The following is a 19,809-nucleotide window of genomic DNA, read 5'->3' as shown; positions in this document are numbered from 1 at the left end:
ATACATTCGACATCTTATACTTTTAAAACACCTTTTTTTTTTTTTCTTCTCCTTCCTCTCCGTCCGTGGCAATGCCTACCTACCTTCCCCAGTTCCAGCGGCAACACGCTGTCTGCTTGGCCAGATTACTGTTCAAAGCCAATGGTGAATGTCGTTGGGAGATCGAGCCTGCTCCAACAGGATAACGTTTTCCCCATAATATTATATTCTTCTAAACTGATGGGTTTTGAACAAGATTTCATGTAGAAGAGTAGATGAATGTGCAAGTAAGCAGTGCCAAAAAAAAAAAAAAAACGGAAAAATAATAAATACCCAGAAAGCCCCAAATTTGAAACAACGGAATAACAATAAATTCCCAGAAATCCCCAAATTCACTTCACTGACGGAACAACAATAAATACCCATAAAGCACAAAATCTAACTCATGTAAGGAGCAACAATAAATACCCAGAAATCCCTAATTTAATACAATAACGGAACAGCAATGAATGTCCAGAAATCTCTAATTTAATACAATAAAGGAACAGCAATAAATACCCAGAAATCCCCAATTTAATTCAGTAACGGAACAACAATAAATACCCAGAAATCCCCAACTTTAATTCACTAACGGAACAACAATAAATACCCAGAAATCCCCAACTTTAATTCACTAACGGAACAGCAATAAATACCCAGAAATCCCCAATTTAATTCAGTAACGGAACAACAATAAATGCCCAGAAATCCCCAACTTTAATTCATTAACGGAACAACAATAAATACCCAGAGATCCCCAAATTTAATACAATAAAAGAACAATAAATCCCCTAATTAAATAGTTCCAAATTTGATACAAACTAGAAACGATTTTTTTGAACAAGTAAAACAATGGCGATGTTGTCTCCATAAAGAAAAAAAAACTATAATTAATCATACTATAACATTTAAGCATACATTTTATGAAAACAGCTTGACTATTCATAACAAATAACCAAAAAAAAAAAAGTAAAAAAAAAAAAAAAAAATTCGAACATAACAAAAATGAATGGGCGATGCGGGTGGGGGTGTGGTGGGGTGTAGTGAGGGGGGGGGGGGTTAAAGTTCTTATCGTCGTCGATGTGTTGATGGCTATTGGATTACGGGTCAGTCATAGTGACACACGTTCTGACTGGCGTAAACAATAAATAATCAATAATAAACATAATATTATTTACTTTATATTTTCTCGCCTTTGGTCAAATAACATCAAACACAATCCCTTAAAAAAAAAAAAATTAGTAACATTATATGACGAACACATTCATTTGCCTCCTCTTTTTTAATGGACACTGACTAGTCTGGGGGAAAGTACTTTATGCCAAGTAATTTCTGCCGTGTGTTTTGCAAGGGAAAGAGGGGGTGAGGGGGGAGAGAGAAAACTTCCGATCTATTCCGTTATCGATATGGAAATCCGTACTCAAGCTATCGACCTCCCCCCTCCTACACATACGCACACAGACACACACACACACACAGACAAACAAAAAATAAAACACACACACACACACACACACACACACACAAATTACACATGCAATACAAATAAATCTACATCACCCCGTAAAGGTCATCCTTTAAAGTGATTAAATCTATAGTATATGTCACAGATTTATACAAACAAGAAGATGGTCAACGAGCATCTTTTTGCGTACAGAACTGGAGATCATAATAAACTCCTTTTAACTAAAAATAGTTGTGGTGCTAAAATTGTGTCAGTGCGGTTATAAATGATTGCTTCTTGTTGTGCCCGCGCGTTTAGTGGGATGGTGCATTTTGACGCAAAAGACCGCGTTCAATAGGGAAACTACGATCAGTGCGTATAAAATGTATCTTTTTTTTTCTTAGCCTGGTCACAGATTATTTCAAAGATCTCTATGTATAATCCTGAAATAATATTGACAAAATAAACAATGAGAAGGGGATGAGCCAGTGCTTAGGGCACATAGATTTATAACACATCATAAACGTTGGTCAACGGACGTCTTTTTTGCGTGCACAAACTACGAAGATCACAAATTCCCCATTAAGCTAACTGAGATTACTGTGTCAAAGTTGTTTCAGTGGAATAAATTGCTTCTTTCTGGTCTTATAATGGCGGCGATCATACATCCACGATGTGTTGTTACACCAAAGGGCAGCGTGCGGTCAATGGAGAAAATAATGCGCAACGTGCATCTCACAATATAAATCTATTGCATAGTCTCATCAATAATTCATTATTTTTTAAAAATTGATGATTATTTGCTAACCTTAGAAGGTCTTTGTCTAATTATTATTTTTTTAAATTTAATAATACATAAATATTGCTCTGTAAATCTCATCTGTGTGTAAATGGCGTGTAACTGTCTTACACACACGTGTCATTTATTGGACAATCAGTTACCATAACTACACATTTAATTTCATTCTGTGTAACGTCCAGTAATTATAAATAAATAAATAAATAAATACACAAACGAAAACAATTTTATTGCTAAAATCGCATGCGTGCGGTTTTAACAACAACAAAAACAACAACAACAATAACAACAACGTTAAAACAATTATTATTTCATCATTTATTTCAACCATTTTCGACCAAAAGCAATAATCATTAGTTTTAAGAAAGGTTTAATAATACAAGTAATGATAATAATAATTAAGATTATGATAAGCGGCGGTGTAAAAAGGGAAAATGTGGCAAAAAAGCGGAAAAGTTAAAATAAGACAAAACAAAACAAAACAAAACCCATATCAAATGAGAAGGGCAGACAAATAGAAATAATATCCCGTAATCCAGCATTGTATTATAGTAATAATAATAATAATCATCATGATAATGATAATAGTGATGATAATATTAAGAAAAGTAGTAACAACAAAATGCAGTGTGGCCTCTTGAGAAATCTTTTGACAATTCGATATGATGAGAAAGAGAGAAATATAGAAATAGAGAAATAGAGAGAGAGTGTATGGGTGGGGCAGGGGATAGAATCAGAGAGAGAGAGAGAGAGAGAGAGAGAGAGAGAGAGAGAGAGAGAGAGAGAGAGAGAGAGAGAGAGAGAGAGAGAGAGAAAGAGAGAGAGAGAATGGGATCATAAAATGGAGGGAAGGGAGATAATCATGATGGTTTTGGGAAGCATTTAGCAATCAAGCGTGTAGGTTTTTAAAAAATGGCAAAAATAATCAAAATAAAACAGCAAATTGGATATTTCATGAATAAATAAGAATTTGGCATAAAATCGTAAATATGAAGACATCATTACACATAGAACAATGAAGAGAGAGAGAGAGAGAGAGAGAGAGAGAGAGAGAGAGAGAGAGAGAGAGAGAGAATTCATTTTTATAAAAAATCAGCAATGAGAAGAAAGAAGCCTGCTGTACAAATATATAGACAAGAACATGAGGAAGAAAATCATGAGGTTGGTGGATAAAATAGATTGATAGATAAGAGATAGACAGACAGATAGACAGTCAGACAGATCGATATATGGATAGATATGCAGACAAATATACAGGTAGGTATATAGGTAGATATTTAGGTAGGTAGATAGATATACATAAGACAGACAGACAAACAGATCTGTATATGGATAGAAATGCAGACAAATATATAGGTAGATAGATATATAGATAGATAGATAGATAGATAGATAGATAGATAGATAGATAGATAGATAGATAGATAGATAGATAGATAGATAGATAGATAGATACATTGATTGATTGATGGATGGATGGAGGGGTGGATAAACTAATTGATTAGTCAATTATCACGTGATGGAAACATGACTGAACAGACACCTCAAACATGTCGGATGCAAGCAAAGACACCACCACTAGGATGGTTGAAAGGCAAGGAAATAATGAACAAATGCAACTAACTGAACACCAAAGAGAACTGTAACTGTCGAGTAGCAGCCTTCAGAGACGAGGCTAGACAACCACTAGGATGGTTGACAGCCAAGGAAAGAATGAATCAATGTAACTGAACACCGAAGACAGAACTGTAACTGTCGAGTAGCAGCCTTCAGAGATGAGACTAGACAAGCACCAAACAACAAGCAACAAGCGACTCATAGATAGAACCAATAAAGGAGAAGAAGAAGAACATGGAAATCGGCCACAGCAAAAACCACCAGAGTGCAGCATGTAGGCTACGCGGGAGATTTCAATGTTGATCGTTAACAACCAATAATACAAAAATAGGTCAATAGAACCGAATAAATACGAAAGAAAGGATTGTCGAGTGGCTCATCTTATAACCTTATAATCTATGATACGAAAGAAGATAAATGAATTTTCGACAGAACTGCTGAACTCTGGAAAAACCCGTATTTAAATTATTATTATTATTATTATTATTATTATTATTATTATTATTATTATTATTATTATTATTATTATTATTATTATTATTATTATTATTATTATTATTATTATTAGTTTATCATCATCATCATCATCATCATCATCATCATCATCATCATTATCAATATTATCATTATTATTATTAATAATTATTATAATTATTTCAAGGTATATATGAAGTAGTCCTTCACGGCCATCAGCCCCATTGAGAAGTTCATTCAATCCTCTATTCTTTAGCGTGAAACGGACATTAATAGCAATTGCCATATCTAATATACCTATCTACTCACTCACTGCGGGCTAGACAAGAGGACTCGGAAATAGAAAAAAATCTCGACTTCACACACGGACATTTATGTCGGTCCTTTTACGCGTGAGAGCCTCTGAGTTATTTGTAGGTTTCTCACACATCTAAAATCACATATGGCTGAAATCCCAGGCTTGAGATTTTATTTATTATTATATTTTTTTATTATGTTGTCTTTCTTTTTGTTTGTTTTCGTTTATTGTTTTTTGTTTGTATTTGTATTGGGGAGGGGGGTGGGGGGGGGGGGGGGCAGGATAACGTCTTATCTTAAGCAATCGTTATTTTGAAGATCAAATTTTCTAGCCAAAATTAAATGTTAAAATGCGTATTTTTTTTATTTTTTTTTTGGTATTTTTTTGTTTGTTTTTTTTTTTGTTTTGTTTTTTTTTGTTTTTTGTTTTTTTTAAAATAATGTTAAGAGTACGGCAGGCAACATCGGTGAGAAAAGTGGACCATAGTTTGTATACTCGATTAGAACACGGTATGAGCTAGGAATGTTCTTGTCTCCCCATGTTTTTATAGACAGTATGAAGCTGACGTCACTCAGGTCTTCGTTATTGTTTTTTACCACCCACGTCTATGAGTAATTTTCACTAAACTGTATTAACCAGACTACAAACCTTCAAGGTTACACATATTTTTGTGTGTTGGACCATTATACTTCCGAATGGCAATGGTGTGAGCTTCTTAGCCAAGCGCATTATAATTAATATATATATATATATATATATTATATATATATATGAATTATTATACAATATATATATATATATATATATTATATATATATATATATATATATATATATATATATATATATATATATATATAGTGAGTGTGCGCTTGGATAACAAACTCATAAACATTGCCATCCGGAAGTATAATGGTCCAACACACAAAACTGTGTGAAAGCTTACACGTTTATAGTCAGGTTAATACAGTTTAGTGAGAATTCCTCACAAACATGGATGGCAAAATAAAAATTAAAAATAACAAAGACCTGAATGATGTCATCTTCGTTCTATCTCCAACATCCACGGGACTCAAATGACAATGAACCAACCGTGTGTGTATTCCCTGCCTCGCCTTGCTTTGCTTTGCTATGCTTTGCAATGCATTGCATTGCCTCTAGCACCATAAGGGCATCCGATTATCCATTGCATTGCATTGCAAGGCATCCGCCCTAAAAAAAAATATTTAAAAAAAAACTCTCACGCGCGTTACGAGGTCTAGGAAGAGAAAGAGGGGAGGGGGAGGGGGAGGGGAGTGAGGGAGACGGAGGTAGGTTAACCTACTTTTCAAAATTGGAAAAAAAAAAATGTATTAAAAATGAGCATGTACATAGATAGTTTTATTCAACTGCCAATAACGTGCAAAAACTAAAAAATATTAGCTTTGATTCTATCTACGCCTATAAGTTGTCTCAGAAAAATGTAATAACTAGGCATGGCGTAAAACGTAACCCCGGGTTTACTACGGATATAGTCATGTTAGGGTTGAGTGAGTTAATAAGGGAGGGAAGGAGAGGGGGGAAAGGGGGGGGGGGTGGTGGTGATTATAGCCTTATACGATGGTGGTGCTAATGTGCTAATCCGTGTACGTGAGTACTCTACAGGGCAGGTACGCACCTGATCGATGAGCAAATGGCATGCATGGCACGACACGTTCTCTAATTGAAATTTAAAAAGTACACACGATCAGCGATCGGCTCTTCGGTCCGTGTTAACCCTTAAAGAACAAGATCGATTTTTTTAAATTTTTTTTTTTGTGTGTTTTTTTTTATCGACTAAATTTCTCCTCTTTGGTTTTATTGATATGCTATAAATTAAATTATTCTGCAGTTGAAGTCATTCACCTCTCAGACCGCCCAACCCAGATCTGCCAACATGAAATGTTCTAAAAATTCGTAGTTTTCAGAGGGAAGAAGATACAGAAGTTACTATTATTAACTTTACAAATTAATATCTTACCCTTAACAGTATTAAATAATATGCCTTCAAAACCCTGAATAGATGCTTTGTTTTGAATCAAAAATATCTATTTATTTCTGCTGTTGAAGTCAAAAATTAGTATTTTTACGATGTTTTCGTAGTAGGAAGCAGGTCTGGCATAAACGTATTAACAATGGCAGCATCGAGACGGGGCGGGGGAGGGGGGGGGGGGGGACACATCAAAACATTGAAGGTGACCAAATACTTTTGTGTGTAGGTAGGTACGTCATATCCGAATGGCGAATGTTGTGAGCATTTTGGCTAAACGCACAGCATCTAAAAAGATTCATGTTTTCATTGAAGGCACTAAAGAGGGTGTTTTTCTTTTCTTTTTTTTTTTCTTTCTTTCGCGTTTTTTTTTTTTTTTTTGTTTTGTTTGTTTGTCTTTTTAAAATATATATGTGGATTATAAATTATTGTTATTTTGAGTCATTTTGTGATTTGTCATGTCTTAGAGTGCACCCTCTCCCCCTGGCATTACCAACTTACGACCATGACCTGTTTTACAGGTTGAATGCCGTTTTTAGAACTGTCCGCCCTACTATAATCAATATGTGATCCATCCTCTCAAAGCGCTAATGTTATCCCGGAGATGAACCAAGCCCTACAAACATGAATATGTAGCCACAAATATTTTTCTTTTAAAAAGTAATAATTCCTTCAGATCCAATAGGGGACCATGAAGCCGAAGTTTATCCCGTTTTTTTTTTCGTAGCGTGAAACGAACAATAGCAATTGCTTGTTACCCCCTGGACAGGACGCTAGTCTATCGCAAAGTACTTTCGGTCAGAACCTACAAAGCCAGCTACCCAATCACTTCTGGGTAGTTCAGAGGGGTCAGAAGATTTTCAAAATCTCGACTGCATCCTGGATCGATCTAGGTCCCTTTGTGTGTGAAGCAAGTGCTATACCAACTGAGCTATCGGGACCCCTACCCCCCCCCCCCCCCCCACACACAAACACACAAACATATGAAACTTAGGGTTAATTTCAAAACTTTATAAAGGAGAAGAAATATAATTTCTTAAATTTGAAAGAAAAAAAAAAAGGAAAGAATTTTTTTTTTTTTAATTCGGACAGAGACAACGCTGGTAACAACCAGTTACTCATTTTACACCTGAGTACGGAGGTAGTGAGAATGTGAGTAAAAAGCCTTCTCTGAGGACTCGAACTACGCTCCGAGCGAGGCTCGAACCCAGAACCTCCGAAAACGAGTGTCATACCACTAAACCACATAGCCGTACTTTAGCCGTCCCAGTTGTCTTCCCCGAAGTCATACCGTTTTGAGATCCAGGGTCCACACATTAACTCGCTCAACCCTAACACCGACTATACCCGTAGTATACCCGGAGATACTTTTAACCCATGCATATTTATTACATATTTTTTTCTGAGGCGTAGTATCAAAGCTAATGTTTTTCGTTTTTGCATGGTAATGGTAGATAGTTGAGTAAAACTATGCACATGCTCGTTTTTAATACATTTTTTTCTTCCAATTTTGAAAAGTGGTAAAAATCTCTAGGATTGACTGAGTTAATCACAATAGGAGCGGCCATTAATTTCTGTAATATAATGATATATATAATGATAATGTGAAGGACATCGTAAATGTGGCATTTTCTACGCACTTTATATTGAGTAAACATTGAGCTAGACGAAGCCAACAAATTGTCTATTAAAAGTGAACAAACACATTCTTCTCCCCCCCCCCCCCCCACCCCCTTTTTTAAAAAAAAATACTTTTTATTTATGTATTTCATTTTATTTTATTGTATGCTTATTCATTATTTGTTTTCTCCTTTTTCTTTTTAAGTACGACTCAGCTTTAAAACAAAAATAAAACAAAAGCAACACAGAAAGAAAAAAAAAAAAAAGAAAAAAAACCCACATAAACAGTTATTTCTATTTCGCATAAATTTCAGGGATAAACCATGCTCAATGCGCTTCACAATTTTTCATGTATTCCCCCTTCAGATCAAACGGAACAATATTTTAATTCATTTGGTACCAATCGCCTGTTATTAGGCATCCATTTTGTACGAACGCTTTACGTGCGGCTATGTGGTCTTGTGGTATGACACTCGCTTTTGGATAGGAAGGTCCTGGGTTCGAGCCTCGCGCTCGGCGCATAGTTGAGTCCTTGGAAAAGGCTTTTACTCAAATTCTCTCACCGTACTCAGGTGTAAAAGGAGTACCTGGTCGTTTACAGCGTTGTCTCTGTCCGAAAAAAGTAATTGTTACATCGCCTAACAGGCGTCATGTCCCGTCCTAAATGTTAAATGTCGCTGTTGGCCAGGGACCCCTTGTAAAGCGCTTTGAGCACATTTAGTGGATATTGCGCTATATAAAAAGCTCAATTTAACGCTTTGACAATATCAATGCCATTGAGGGTTGACATTATACGGCATGTGCTGTTAATGAGAGAGAAATCTTTATACTAATGGAACTGAGATCATACGATTCTAAATTAAGAACTCTTTCATGAAAAGGGTTATTTTCTTTTAACAGAACACGACAAAATTCTGTCAAGTTTTGAAATGATTTTTAGACCTTATTTAAGGTGTGCGTGGGCAAACTGTCTTGCAGTATTAAAACGATGGTTTAGATTTTATAGACTATATTCGTTGACAAATCCTACATTTGGCAACAGTAATGGCGCGTGTGGCATTCCTATTTATATCACAACAATGTCAGTTTTTGAACAAAATACAAACGTTACACAGTTTAAATTGAAGGGTGGTTTTCTTCCAAAACTCCCTAACTCCGTTTTTTCCCATTATGAGATATTAAGGATTATTTCCCCTAAGATTTCTCATTCGGTCTATTATTTTATCATATTTAAACTTCAATTTCACACCAATCTAAGGGAATTCGTGTGCCATTTGATGCTTAAAATAAATTTACATTTCAATTATCTCATTGTTGGAAAATTTCAAAAAGTAAAAAAAATCGACTTTTTGGGGGTGAAAATCAGCCTTCAATTGTAATTGGCCAGGTCAGGATGAAGTAATCGAGTATAATAGGAATATACGTTCTCGGCTATTTCGTAAAACGGACATATTTTCTGGAAAGATCGGTAATCCTACGAACAATCTTATTAAGACTTGAATATCAAGAGCAGAAGACCAACACACTTTTTTTGTTCTGTTTTTTTGTTTTTGTTTTTTTGTTTTGTTTTTTTTTTGGTAATGGCGAGCATGCGTTTGAATGTTCGGCACCCCTTCTCTGGAAATCCCTTCCAAGATATATCAGAGACAGTAATGATACAGACTTCTTTTTTAAAAAAAAACATCTTAAAACGTTTCTTTTTAATATATAACATTGTAGAATTATATTGCTTTGTTTCATATTGAATGTTTGAGTGGTTGTATGTTTGAGTGAAAGTTGTCACGTTACTGTTAAGCGTTTTGAGCTTGTTGATATACGAGCTAAGGCGCTATATAAAAACCATATATTATTATTATTATTATTATTATTATTATTATTATTATTATTATTATTATTATTATTATTATTATTATTGTTGTTGTTGTTGTTGTTTTGCTCCAGTGACAGAGCTGCTTAGGTCTCTTTGACTCAATAAATCTTGTTGAACAGGAAAGTTTATCTCCTTAGAATTTATATTCAGGACTTTGGAGCATGTTTTGGACCGTGCTGAGGGCAAATTGTTTATTTGTGAAGCTACTTAAAGTGAATTTTTGTTTTTCTTTTTCTCTTGGAAACTACGAATTTTTTAGATTTCCAGTAGGCAGACAGTTCTGGACTAAATTCATTTTATTGTGGACCTAGAAAGGGTTGGTCACTTAATTTTACTTTTATTGGTTAGGTGGGGGGGGGGGGGGCTTTCCCTGAAGATGGGTGGCACTCTCGGAAGATAATTTTAAGGCGGGAGGGGGGGGGGGGGAGTCACAAACCAAAAGAAAATAAAATAGCAGTGGTTCTCAAACTGGGGTCCACGGTCCTTGGGCACTAAAGCCGTCTTATTGGGGACCGCAAAAAAGTTGGTCAATTGATTTTATTTTTATCGATAAGGATTTTGAGACACGTGACAGAAAGTGATTTTGAGTCTGTTCCTTAAAGTTAAAAAAAAAAACACCAAAAAAAAACAAAAAACAAATTGTGACATCAACAGCTGTTTTCGGAATGAAATTAGCTTCTGATAATGAAGAGTATCTGTCTTTATCATGTACGAAATGCACCCATCCACTCACTGTGGTCTACCGAAATTTGAAGTCCAAAATTTCATAGCGGACCGTTTTCAGACATGTTTTATAACCACTGGACAAGCAGGAAATAAAGAAAATGACCTTGCCCGATGTGTACCGACAGAAATATTGCAAGGTTTAGGACAAGTTGTTTCTTTAAAAAAAGACTTACTGAACTGCAAAAACATTTATTTAGATATTTGAAAATGTGATTTGTGATATTATCCTGCGTATACGATAAATACGAGAAACCAAGAAACAAAGAAGCAACCAGACTGGAAAAATAGAGACACAGCCGTGTGGACGTTTAAACAGGAGAAACAAACAAGACGACAGATTCAGATTTGAAACAGGAAGAACTGAGGATAGATGGGGTTAGGGTGGGGGGAAGAGAGAGAATAGGATTTAAATGGAAATGAGAGAGAGAGAGAGAGAGAGAGAGAGAGAGAGAGAGAGAGAGAAAGGAATTGTAGAAATGGGAGAGAGAGAGAGAGAGAGAGAGAGAGAGAGAGAGAGAGAGAGAGAGAGGATGGGAATGAATAATATAAAAGAGAAATAGGAAAGATCTGTTTCAGAGATATTAGAGAGGTTTGAAATCAGAGAGATGGAAGAATACAGACAAGACATACAGACAGACAGACAGACAGACAGACATATAGATAGATAGACAGATAGAAAGATAAATAGATAGATAGATAATTAGAACAGATACAGAAAACAGGATATAGAAAGACGACGCAGGCAGAAGAAAAAGGAGATAGAAGATGAGCGAAAGGAAGGAAGGACAGGAGCGTGTACTCACCAGGGTGCATGCATTTGTAAGGCTTTTCCCCTGTATGCGTACGTATATGTTGCTGTAGATGGCTGAGCTGGGTGAATTTGCGCTCACAGATCTCACATTTGTATGGCTTGTGGCCGGAGTGTATGCGGGAATGCTGAGAAAGATAGGACGAGTTGGCGAAGGACTTGGAACACGTTGAGCATTTGTAAGGTTTGGGGTCTTGCTTGTGGATTTGTTGACAGTGTATCAGCATGTCAGATTTTGTGGTGAAAATCTGGGGAAGGTAAACACAAATATATTTTTAATATGTTGACAGTGTATCAGCATGTCAGATTTTGTGGTGAAAATCTGGGGAAGGTAAACACAAATATATTTTTAATATGTTGACAGTGTATCAGCATGTCAGATTTTGTGGTGAAAATCTGGGGAAGGTAAACAATAATATTTTTTTAATATGTTGACAGAGTATCAGCATGTCAGATTTTCTGGTGAAAATCTGGGGAAGGTAAACAAAAATAAAAAATTAATATGTAAACAATTAAAGGTAACGTACAACATAAACGGGAGTCCCGATAGCTCAGTTGATAGATCACTCGCTTCACAATGAAACAAAGGGACCGAGATCGATCCCGGGTGCAGTCGGGATTTTTTTTCTGACCCCCCCCCCCCCCTTTGTCCATCTAGCACTGATTGGGAAGCTGGGTCTGTTAGATCTGGCGGAAAGTCTTTTTGATAGTCCGACGTCCTATCGAAAGGATAGTAAGCAATTGCTAATGTCCTATTTACCCAATGGGAAGCGGGATAAACTCCGGCTCCATGAGCCGCCTAATGCCTCTAAAGGCTACTACTATAACATAGCATGACGTAACATAAGGTAAGGTCAAGCATGGATACAATCAAATTCTTACACGCCTTGAATAAAATTATAATCAATGAGGTCCAAGTCATGATTAAGAATTTGGAATAGATAATGTGCAACACAATAGGGATTGATGCTGTATAAAACGATAATGCATAAATGGCACCTTACAGGCGACTTGCTCTGTATTAAATGAAATATTTATTCCAAATGTCCTTTTAAGAGAATATTATACCAATCTTGGTGGAGCGAGCAGACTGCGATGAAACAGTGGAAACGCGCTATATAGGTAAGTATTTATAAGTATGCGAACCTATCATCATAAAACCATCTATCTATCTATCTATCTATCTATCTATCTATCTATCTATCTATCTATCTATTTATCTATCAATCTATCTATCTATCTATCTATCTATCTATCTATCTATTTATCTATCTATTTATCTATCTATCTATCTATAAATCCATTCACTCATCCACCAATGAATTAAAACATCTAATTATCCGTCTATTTATAAATACACACATCCAGTCATCTATCAATCCATCCATCCACTTATCCATCATCAATCAATCCCTCCTTCTATTCAGAGTTCAATCCATCCACCAATCCACAAATCCAGCAATCTATCAATCTATTCATCCAATCATCTATCAATCCATCCATCCATCTAACACAATCCACAAATCCAGCAATCCATCCATTTATTCATCCAACCGTCAAGTTATCCATTTATCCTCTTATCCACTCATCCATCCATTCCTTCATTATACGTTACATGATATACTAAATCTCTGCAGCCCCCCCCCCCCCCCCCCCAATCACCAACAAAAATCCCCTGCACGAGCAAATTATTACCGAGGGAAAATAAAATAAGGAAGAGCGAAGAAAAGAAAAGAAAGGAAAATTCTGGAAAATCCCATTGTCCAGCATTGCAGAGGTCCTTGATGTAATTGGAAACCAGCAATACCAAAATCGGAGATGTTAACAATGGTGAAATACGGAGGTGCCAACCCAAAAATCTGAGATCACCAAAATTGCTGATCATCCAAATGCTGACAATTATTCCTTAACCCTTAGCCCTTTTTAGTTACTCCCGTGTCTTTGAACTTTGAGCTTTTTTTTATATAGCGCAATATCCACATTACGTGCTCAAAGCGCTTTATAAAGTGTCCCTGACAAACAACAAATATAACATGTAGAACAAAACATGGCGTCTGTTCCATAATACAATTTTTTTCTGACAGAGACAACGCTCTTAACGGCCTGGTACTTATTTTACACCTGAGCTCGGTGAGATAATGTGAAGACGAGCCTTTTCCACGGACTCAACTATGCGCCGAGCGAAGCTTGAACCCATGACCTTCCAATCCGTAAGAGAGTGTCATACCACAAGACTATATAGCCGCATTTATGCAAACCGAAACAGGCAATTCTCATCCCCCCCCCCCCCCCCCCCCTTTCCCCACCCATTTCATTTCTTGCTATAATACAACATTAACACATCGATCTAATAGAATAGAAATAAAAATGCTAAACTTCAATTTTGCAACGTCCAACAAAAACAAAAATTCGATAAAATTTTCTTTCGTACAATAACGAGTTTTCCATTCTAGTCTGCATCTCTGTAAAATAAAATTTAAAAAATGCACAACTTTGCCCGCCCAATCCCTTCTTCCTTCCTCCACCGATTTCTTCCTTTCGCCGCCACACACACAAAAAAAATAAAAAATAAAATAAACGTGAAATAAGACAGAGATAAAAAAAATAATTGAAGACTGGTTTTCTAAAACTCGTCAAGTCAATTTTTATACTTTTTAAACATTTTATCCATCCATGAGATAAATTGAAATGTAAACTTTATTGTAAGCATCAAATGGCACACGAATTTCCCTTAGATTTGTGTGAATTTGAAGTTTAAATATGATAAATAATAACCGAATGAGAAATCTTAGGGGAAATAATAATCCCCAATATCTCAAAATGGGGAAAAACGGAGATAGGGAGTTTTGGCAGACCACTCTTCAATTGGAGGTGGGTGAATGCGGAGAGAGTGGAGAGGTGACAAGAACATGAGAGGGAAGGTGGAGACAACCGTATACTCTTAACTCACTCAACCCTATTACCGACTAAATCCGTAGTTTACCCTTGATACGTTTACCCCATGCCTTTTTATTACATTTTTCTGAGACAAAGTATAGGCGAAGTATCAAAGCTAATGTTTTTAGTTTATACATGTTAATGGTAGTTGAATAAAACTATCTATGTACATGCTCATTTTTAATACATTTTTTCCAATTTTGAAAAGTAGCAAAAATCTCTAGGTTTGAGTGAGTTAAAACAACATAGATTGATGCTTTGCGTTAGGTTTAAAAAATCATAATATCTGCCAGCCGGATATAACGCACCGACACACAAAACTGTGTTTAACCTTAAACGTTTAAGTCTGATTGATATAATTTAGTGAAAACTGATCATAAAATCAAGCTGACTAAAAACAATAACAAAGAGCTGAGTGACGTCAAGTTCGTTCCTTCTATACTCTGAAAACAACACGTATTTAAAAAATATGTCCAGAAAATTGGTCCTTCAAATGAATTCCCAGGTTTGAGAGTTTGTTTTCCTTGTATTTTACTGGCACTGTTTCACATTTTTCAGATCTTCAGTTTCTTAGTTCGACTTTCAACTTCCGGTATAAAGCCTATCTCGGCATCATACCACATTGAAACGTTGAGTCACATATCTAGAAATTGAAATGACTCAAATTTATATAAAATATGTGTATGTTTTTAAAAAAATTATTAATTCATCTTCTTATACATTATTCATCCATTGTTTGCGGTCTGCTGAAGAATCCGCATAAACGCTTGTTCGGATAAAAGAACGAGCATAATAATTGACGTTTGCAAGAACATTTCCAGCAATTTCAGTTGTCTGAGCATTTGAAGTGATTCCAAAAGTCGCAGACACCATAAATTCATTCAGGTTTTCGATTTAGCACTTTATTATTTTTTAAGTCTTCCTTCTTTTAAAATTTATTATTAGTATTTATTTTTTTTAAACAGCCCATGTAGCATGAATATTGAAAAAATGAAAAGACAATTTTCAGATAAGAGTTATTGTTAAAAGGCTGAGGAGAGAACTGCCACAAATACACACACACACACAGCCACACACACACATTCAGAGAGAGAGAGAGAGAGAGAGAGAGAGAGAGAGAGAGAGAGAGAGAGAGAGATGGAGGGTAGAGAGAACAGAGAGAGATAGAGATAGGGTGATTAAAAGTGAGATTGATAGATAGACAGACAGATAGATATAAGGAAAGGAAGATAAATAGATAGATAGATAGATAGATAGATAGATAGATAGATAGATAGATAGATAGGTAGATAGGTAGGTAGATAGCTAGATGGATGGATAAATAGATAAATAGACAGACAGAGAGAGAGAGAGAGAGAGAGAGAGAGAGAGAGAGAGAGAGAGAGTCGTAAAATTATATAGATTTGATATTATAGAAATTAGATGGCGGTAAGGGTGGGGGGGGGGGGGGGGTTCTGTGTGACACTTATGGTGGCATGGTGATCTAAAACATTTGGCAGTTATGTGGGAGAGAAAGAGAGAGAGGGAGAGGGGGGGGGGAGAAAGTGATAGAGAGAGAGAGAGAGAGAGAGAGAAAGTGAGAGAGCGTTTGAGGAAAAAAGGAGATGGAGAGAGAGGGAGGGAGAAAGAGAGAGAGAGAGAGAGGGAGGGAGAGCAGGAAAGAGAGATAAGGAGATGGAGACAGAGAGCAGGAGCGAGGGAGAGAGAGAGAGGGAGAGAGAGAGAGAGAGAGAGAGAGAAGTGGAGAGTGGAAAAGACACAGGATGAGAGGGAAAGGAGAAAGGGGGGGGGGGTGATATGGAAAAAAATCCTAGAGAATATAGACGGATGGACAGCTGGTTAAATTTACAGGCAGGGAGATAAAAAAGAAATATGACTTCATAGCGATAAAAACAATAATATTCACTATAATAATAATAACCATCATCACCATCACCATCATCATCATCATCATCATCATCATCATCATAATAAAAAAAATAATAATAATAATAATAATAATAATAATAATAATAATAATAATAATAATAATATAGCACTTGTATAGCGCATGACCATGGCCTAGCCATGCTCTCTGCGCTTCACAATTACAAGAATGACAATCTAAAATATCACTAACATGCACGGACACACACACACACACACACACACACACACACACAAACACACGCACTCACACACTTTCGGTTATTACTGAAAAGAAGAAAAAATAAATTAAAACAAAATCTATATCAAATAAACGTGAAACATTGACAGAGACTTAATAATATGTTTTTGTTTTAAAAAACAAAAACAAAGAAGTAATGTTTAAGCTTCACGAATAGCCCTGGGAACATTGTTCCATATTTGTGTGTTGAAAACGCGATCTCCCACCAAAAAATAAATAATGTGATTTGTTGTTTACTTGAAGTTTAGCGTGGTCAGATAAAGACTAGTATTCTAGATGTAGAATAGATATTTGTGTCAGTGCATGACATAATCAGTCGGAAGGTGAAAAATTTGGATTTGGATTTTAAAATTTTTTTTTTCATTTTCTAAAGAATATGCTCCCCAGAGCAATTTAAATTTCATTTCAAGTAATTGGGTTGATTTTTCATGAAGTTATGGTCAGATGTATGGGAAAGGAATCCAGCAAATTTTCTCAAATGCCATACTTTTTGACTAGTTGTAAAAAATATTTAGAAGTGAAATTAAACTTTGTTATTTCCAGAAGAAGTACAAAAAGTGTTGATTTAATCATTTATGACAAGAACTCATTTTGGTTAAAAATGGACCTCCAACTAAACTTGGCAATATCTCAGTTCAAACCTTTTCACCAGCCGACTGATTACGTCATTCACTGTAACATTTATGAATTCATTAAGATACCTGGGTGCTAAACCATTTAGACATCTAAAGGAGATATCATCGGTCTTGTACTCAATCCTTTCTTTCACTGGCAACCAATGCAATTCAAACAGAATGGGCGGCAGCGAATGTTCGTATCTGTTATTTTTCTTCTTTTTTTTTTTTTTTTTTTTTGGTAATCAATTGTGCACCTCTATTCTGAATTGTTTGAAGTCTTAAAATTTTGTCTTTAGTTATCCCAGCCAAAAGAGAATAGTCTTCAACAGTCATAACGTCACTTCCTTCCTAGTGACGCATGGTAACTTAGTAACACTGACTCTAAACTATCGGAACAATGGCGGACGCCGTATGAAATATTTCTCCGGCGAGCTTAAACGCGTATCCAGAGGAAAAAAAACCCCATCAATTTGATCATGTTTTGACTTTTACACATTCTGATCACAAGGCATATGAAAAGGGAATGAAAAGTTCTAGCCAGCATGAAGAATAAAAAGTAATGATTTTCTTTGTTTCAAACCAAGATGGCCGCCGTTGCCGGGCGGCGTGACATCAGACTACTGAATTCTATTACATTAATCTAATCTTGATAATATAAATGTTGTTATTAGCTTTTTCGCTACATCGTTATAGTCAAGTAGGTTCGTACAATAGCAATTTTCTTGAGTTGTGAATTTACACTTTTGCATAGATATTATCAACATGTGAATTCATGTACAACTCGCTATCTAAAAATAAAAAGTGTAATATCGCCTAACAGGCGTCTTGTCACGTTCTACATAGAGCGCTTTGAGCAAATTTAGTGAATTCATGTCCAACTCGCTATCTTAAAAAAAAGTGTAATATCGCCTAACAGGCGTCTTGCCTCGTTCAAACCTTCATCACCGCTGCCAAAAATTTTTGTTCTCTGAAGTCTTCTCGCACGTTTCTACTCACTTCATCTCTTGTTGTTCTACATAAAGCGCTTTGAGCAAGTTTAGTGGAAATTGAACTATACAAAATCTCAAGTTCTTTTGGGATTAAATTATATATATATATATATATATATATTATATATATATATATATATATATATATATATATATATATATATATATATATATAATATAGTATATATTATATAAATATTAATATAAGTACCTGAGGTATAATCCTTTACCTAAAAAATTATTTTTATATATTATGAAAATGAAAAACAAATTTACGTAATATGCGTGAAATTGTAAAGGTAGACATAGCGGTTCTCATGGCAAGCTGACCTCTATCGAGTTGATTTTAAAATGGGCAGGGAGGGGTTGTGGTGGAATTGAGAGGGGGGGGGGGGAGAGATTGATAGTTTGCATTTTAAACGTATAAATAAACAAAAATGAAACAAAGCAAATGTTTTCCCATAATCTGAGTCCATATCATGATATCATCCTAAGCACAGAGAGATAATGCGATGAAGAAGAGAGGGGGAAAAAATTGAAAGAAAAAAAAAAAGAAAGAATTTTTTTTTTTTGAAAAGATAAAAGGGAACCAATGGGAACATAGCTATAACGAGCAGGCAATCTCTAGAAGTGAATTTTTTTGAAAAAGTAAAGAAAAAAAAAAAACATGGAGGAAACAAGAAAGGAATTGTAAAATTTAAAATCCACATCAAAGATTACAGGTTGTCGCGACAATGTTGAATGACACTGGCAGGGCGCGGTGACCTGCTGGCTGCGTTTGGCGACATCGGTGGCGGTGGGTGAGTGGTGAAGACGGCGGGGTAGGGGGGGTTGGGAGAGGGGAAGTGGGGATGGGGGAGGTGGGGGGGCGCAAAGTGGGAGGAGGAGGATGAGAAGAAAAAGAAAAAGAAGAAGAAGAAAAAGAAAAAGAAGAAGAAGAAGAAGAAGAGGCCAGGCGGGAGATTATTGTAATGTGGAATCCGTAGGAGAAATAATGAATGTCGTCATCAAAGAAATTTAAACTGAAAAGAGAAGGTATAAAAAAAATAAATGTAAAAAATAAGAGGAAACAAGTAATTAGAGAAAATAAAAAGTGAATTCCCTGATGCTTAAGAATGATGACGTTATCGAGCACAAAAGAAAGTGTGGGGGAAAAATAGATGTAGGTTTGAGGATTGAAAGTAGATAAAAGGATTAGATTAGATATAGAGATAGATGTTTGGATATGTGGGAAAAAACAGATAGATAGATAGATAGATAGATAGATAGATAGATAGATAGATAGATAGATAGATAGATAGATAGATAGATAGATGGATGGATGGATGGATGGATGGATGGATGGATGATGGATGGATGGATGGATGGATGGATGGATGATAGATAGATAGATAGATATATATGTAGGTAGATAGATA

At 35.7% G+C, this 19,809-nt stretch overlaps 1 protein-coding gene across 50 annotated transcripts in view; it reads right to left on the bottom strand.

The window, feature by feature from the left end:
- LOC144971354 (uncharacterized) overlaps window positions 1-19,809 on the bottom strand; it is a 187,357-nt gene that overhangs the window by 52,014 nt on the left and 115,534 nt on the right. For all 50 annotated transcript variants that reach the window (XM_078912090.1, XM_078912096.1, XM_078912104.1 and 47 more), the window contains exon 7: window positions 11,677-11,929. In XM_078912090.1, coding sequence (XP_078768216.1) covers window positions 11,677-11,929 — 253 coding nt within the window. The remainder of the gene's footprint in view (window positions 1-11,676; window positions 11,930-19,809) is intronic.

The sequence above is a fragment of the Berghia stephanieae genome, chromosome 4, assembly GCF_034508935.2.
Source record: "Berghia stephanieae isolate SIO BIC M18660-M18661 chromosome 4, UCSD_Bste_1.3, whole genome shotgun sequence".
In the NCBI taxonomy this organism is placed as follows: Eukaryota; Metazoa; Mollusca; class Gastropoda; order Nudibranchia; family Aeolidiidae; genus Berghia; species Berghia stephanieae.
This window is presented reverse-complemented; position numbering and strand designations above follow the sequence as displayed.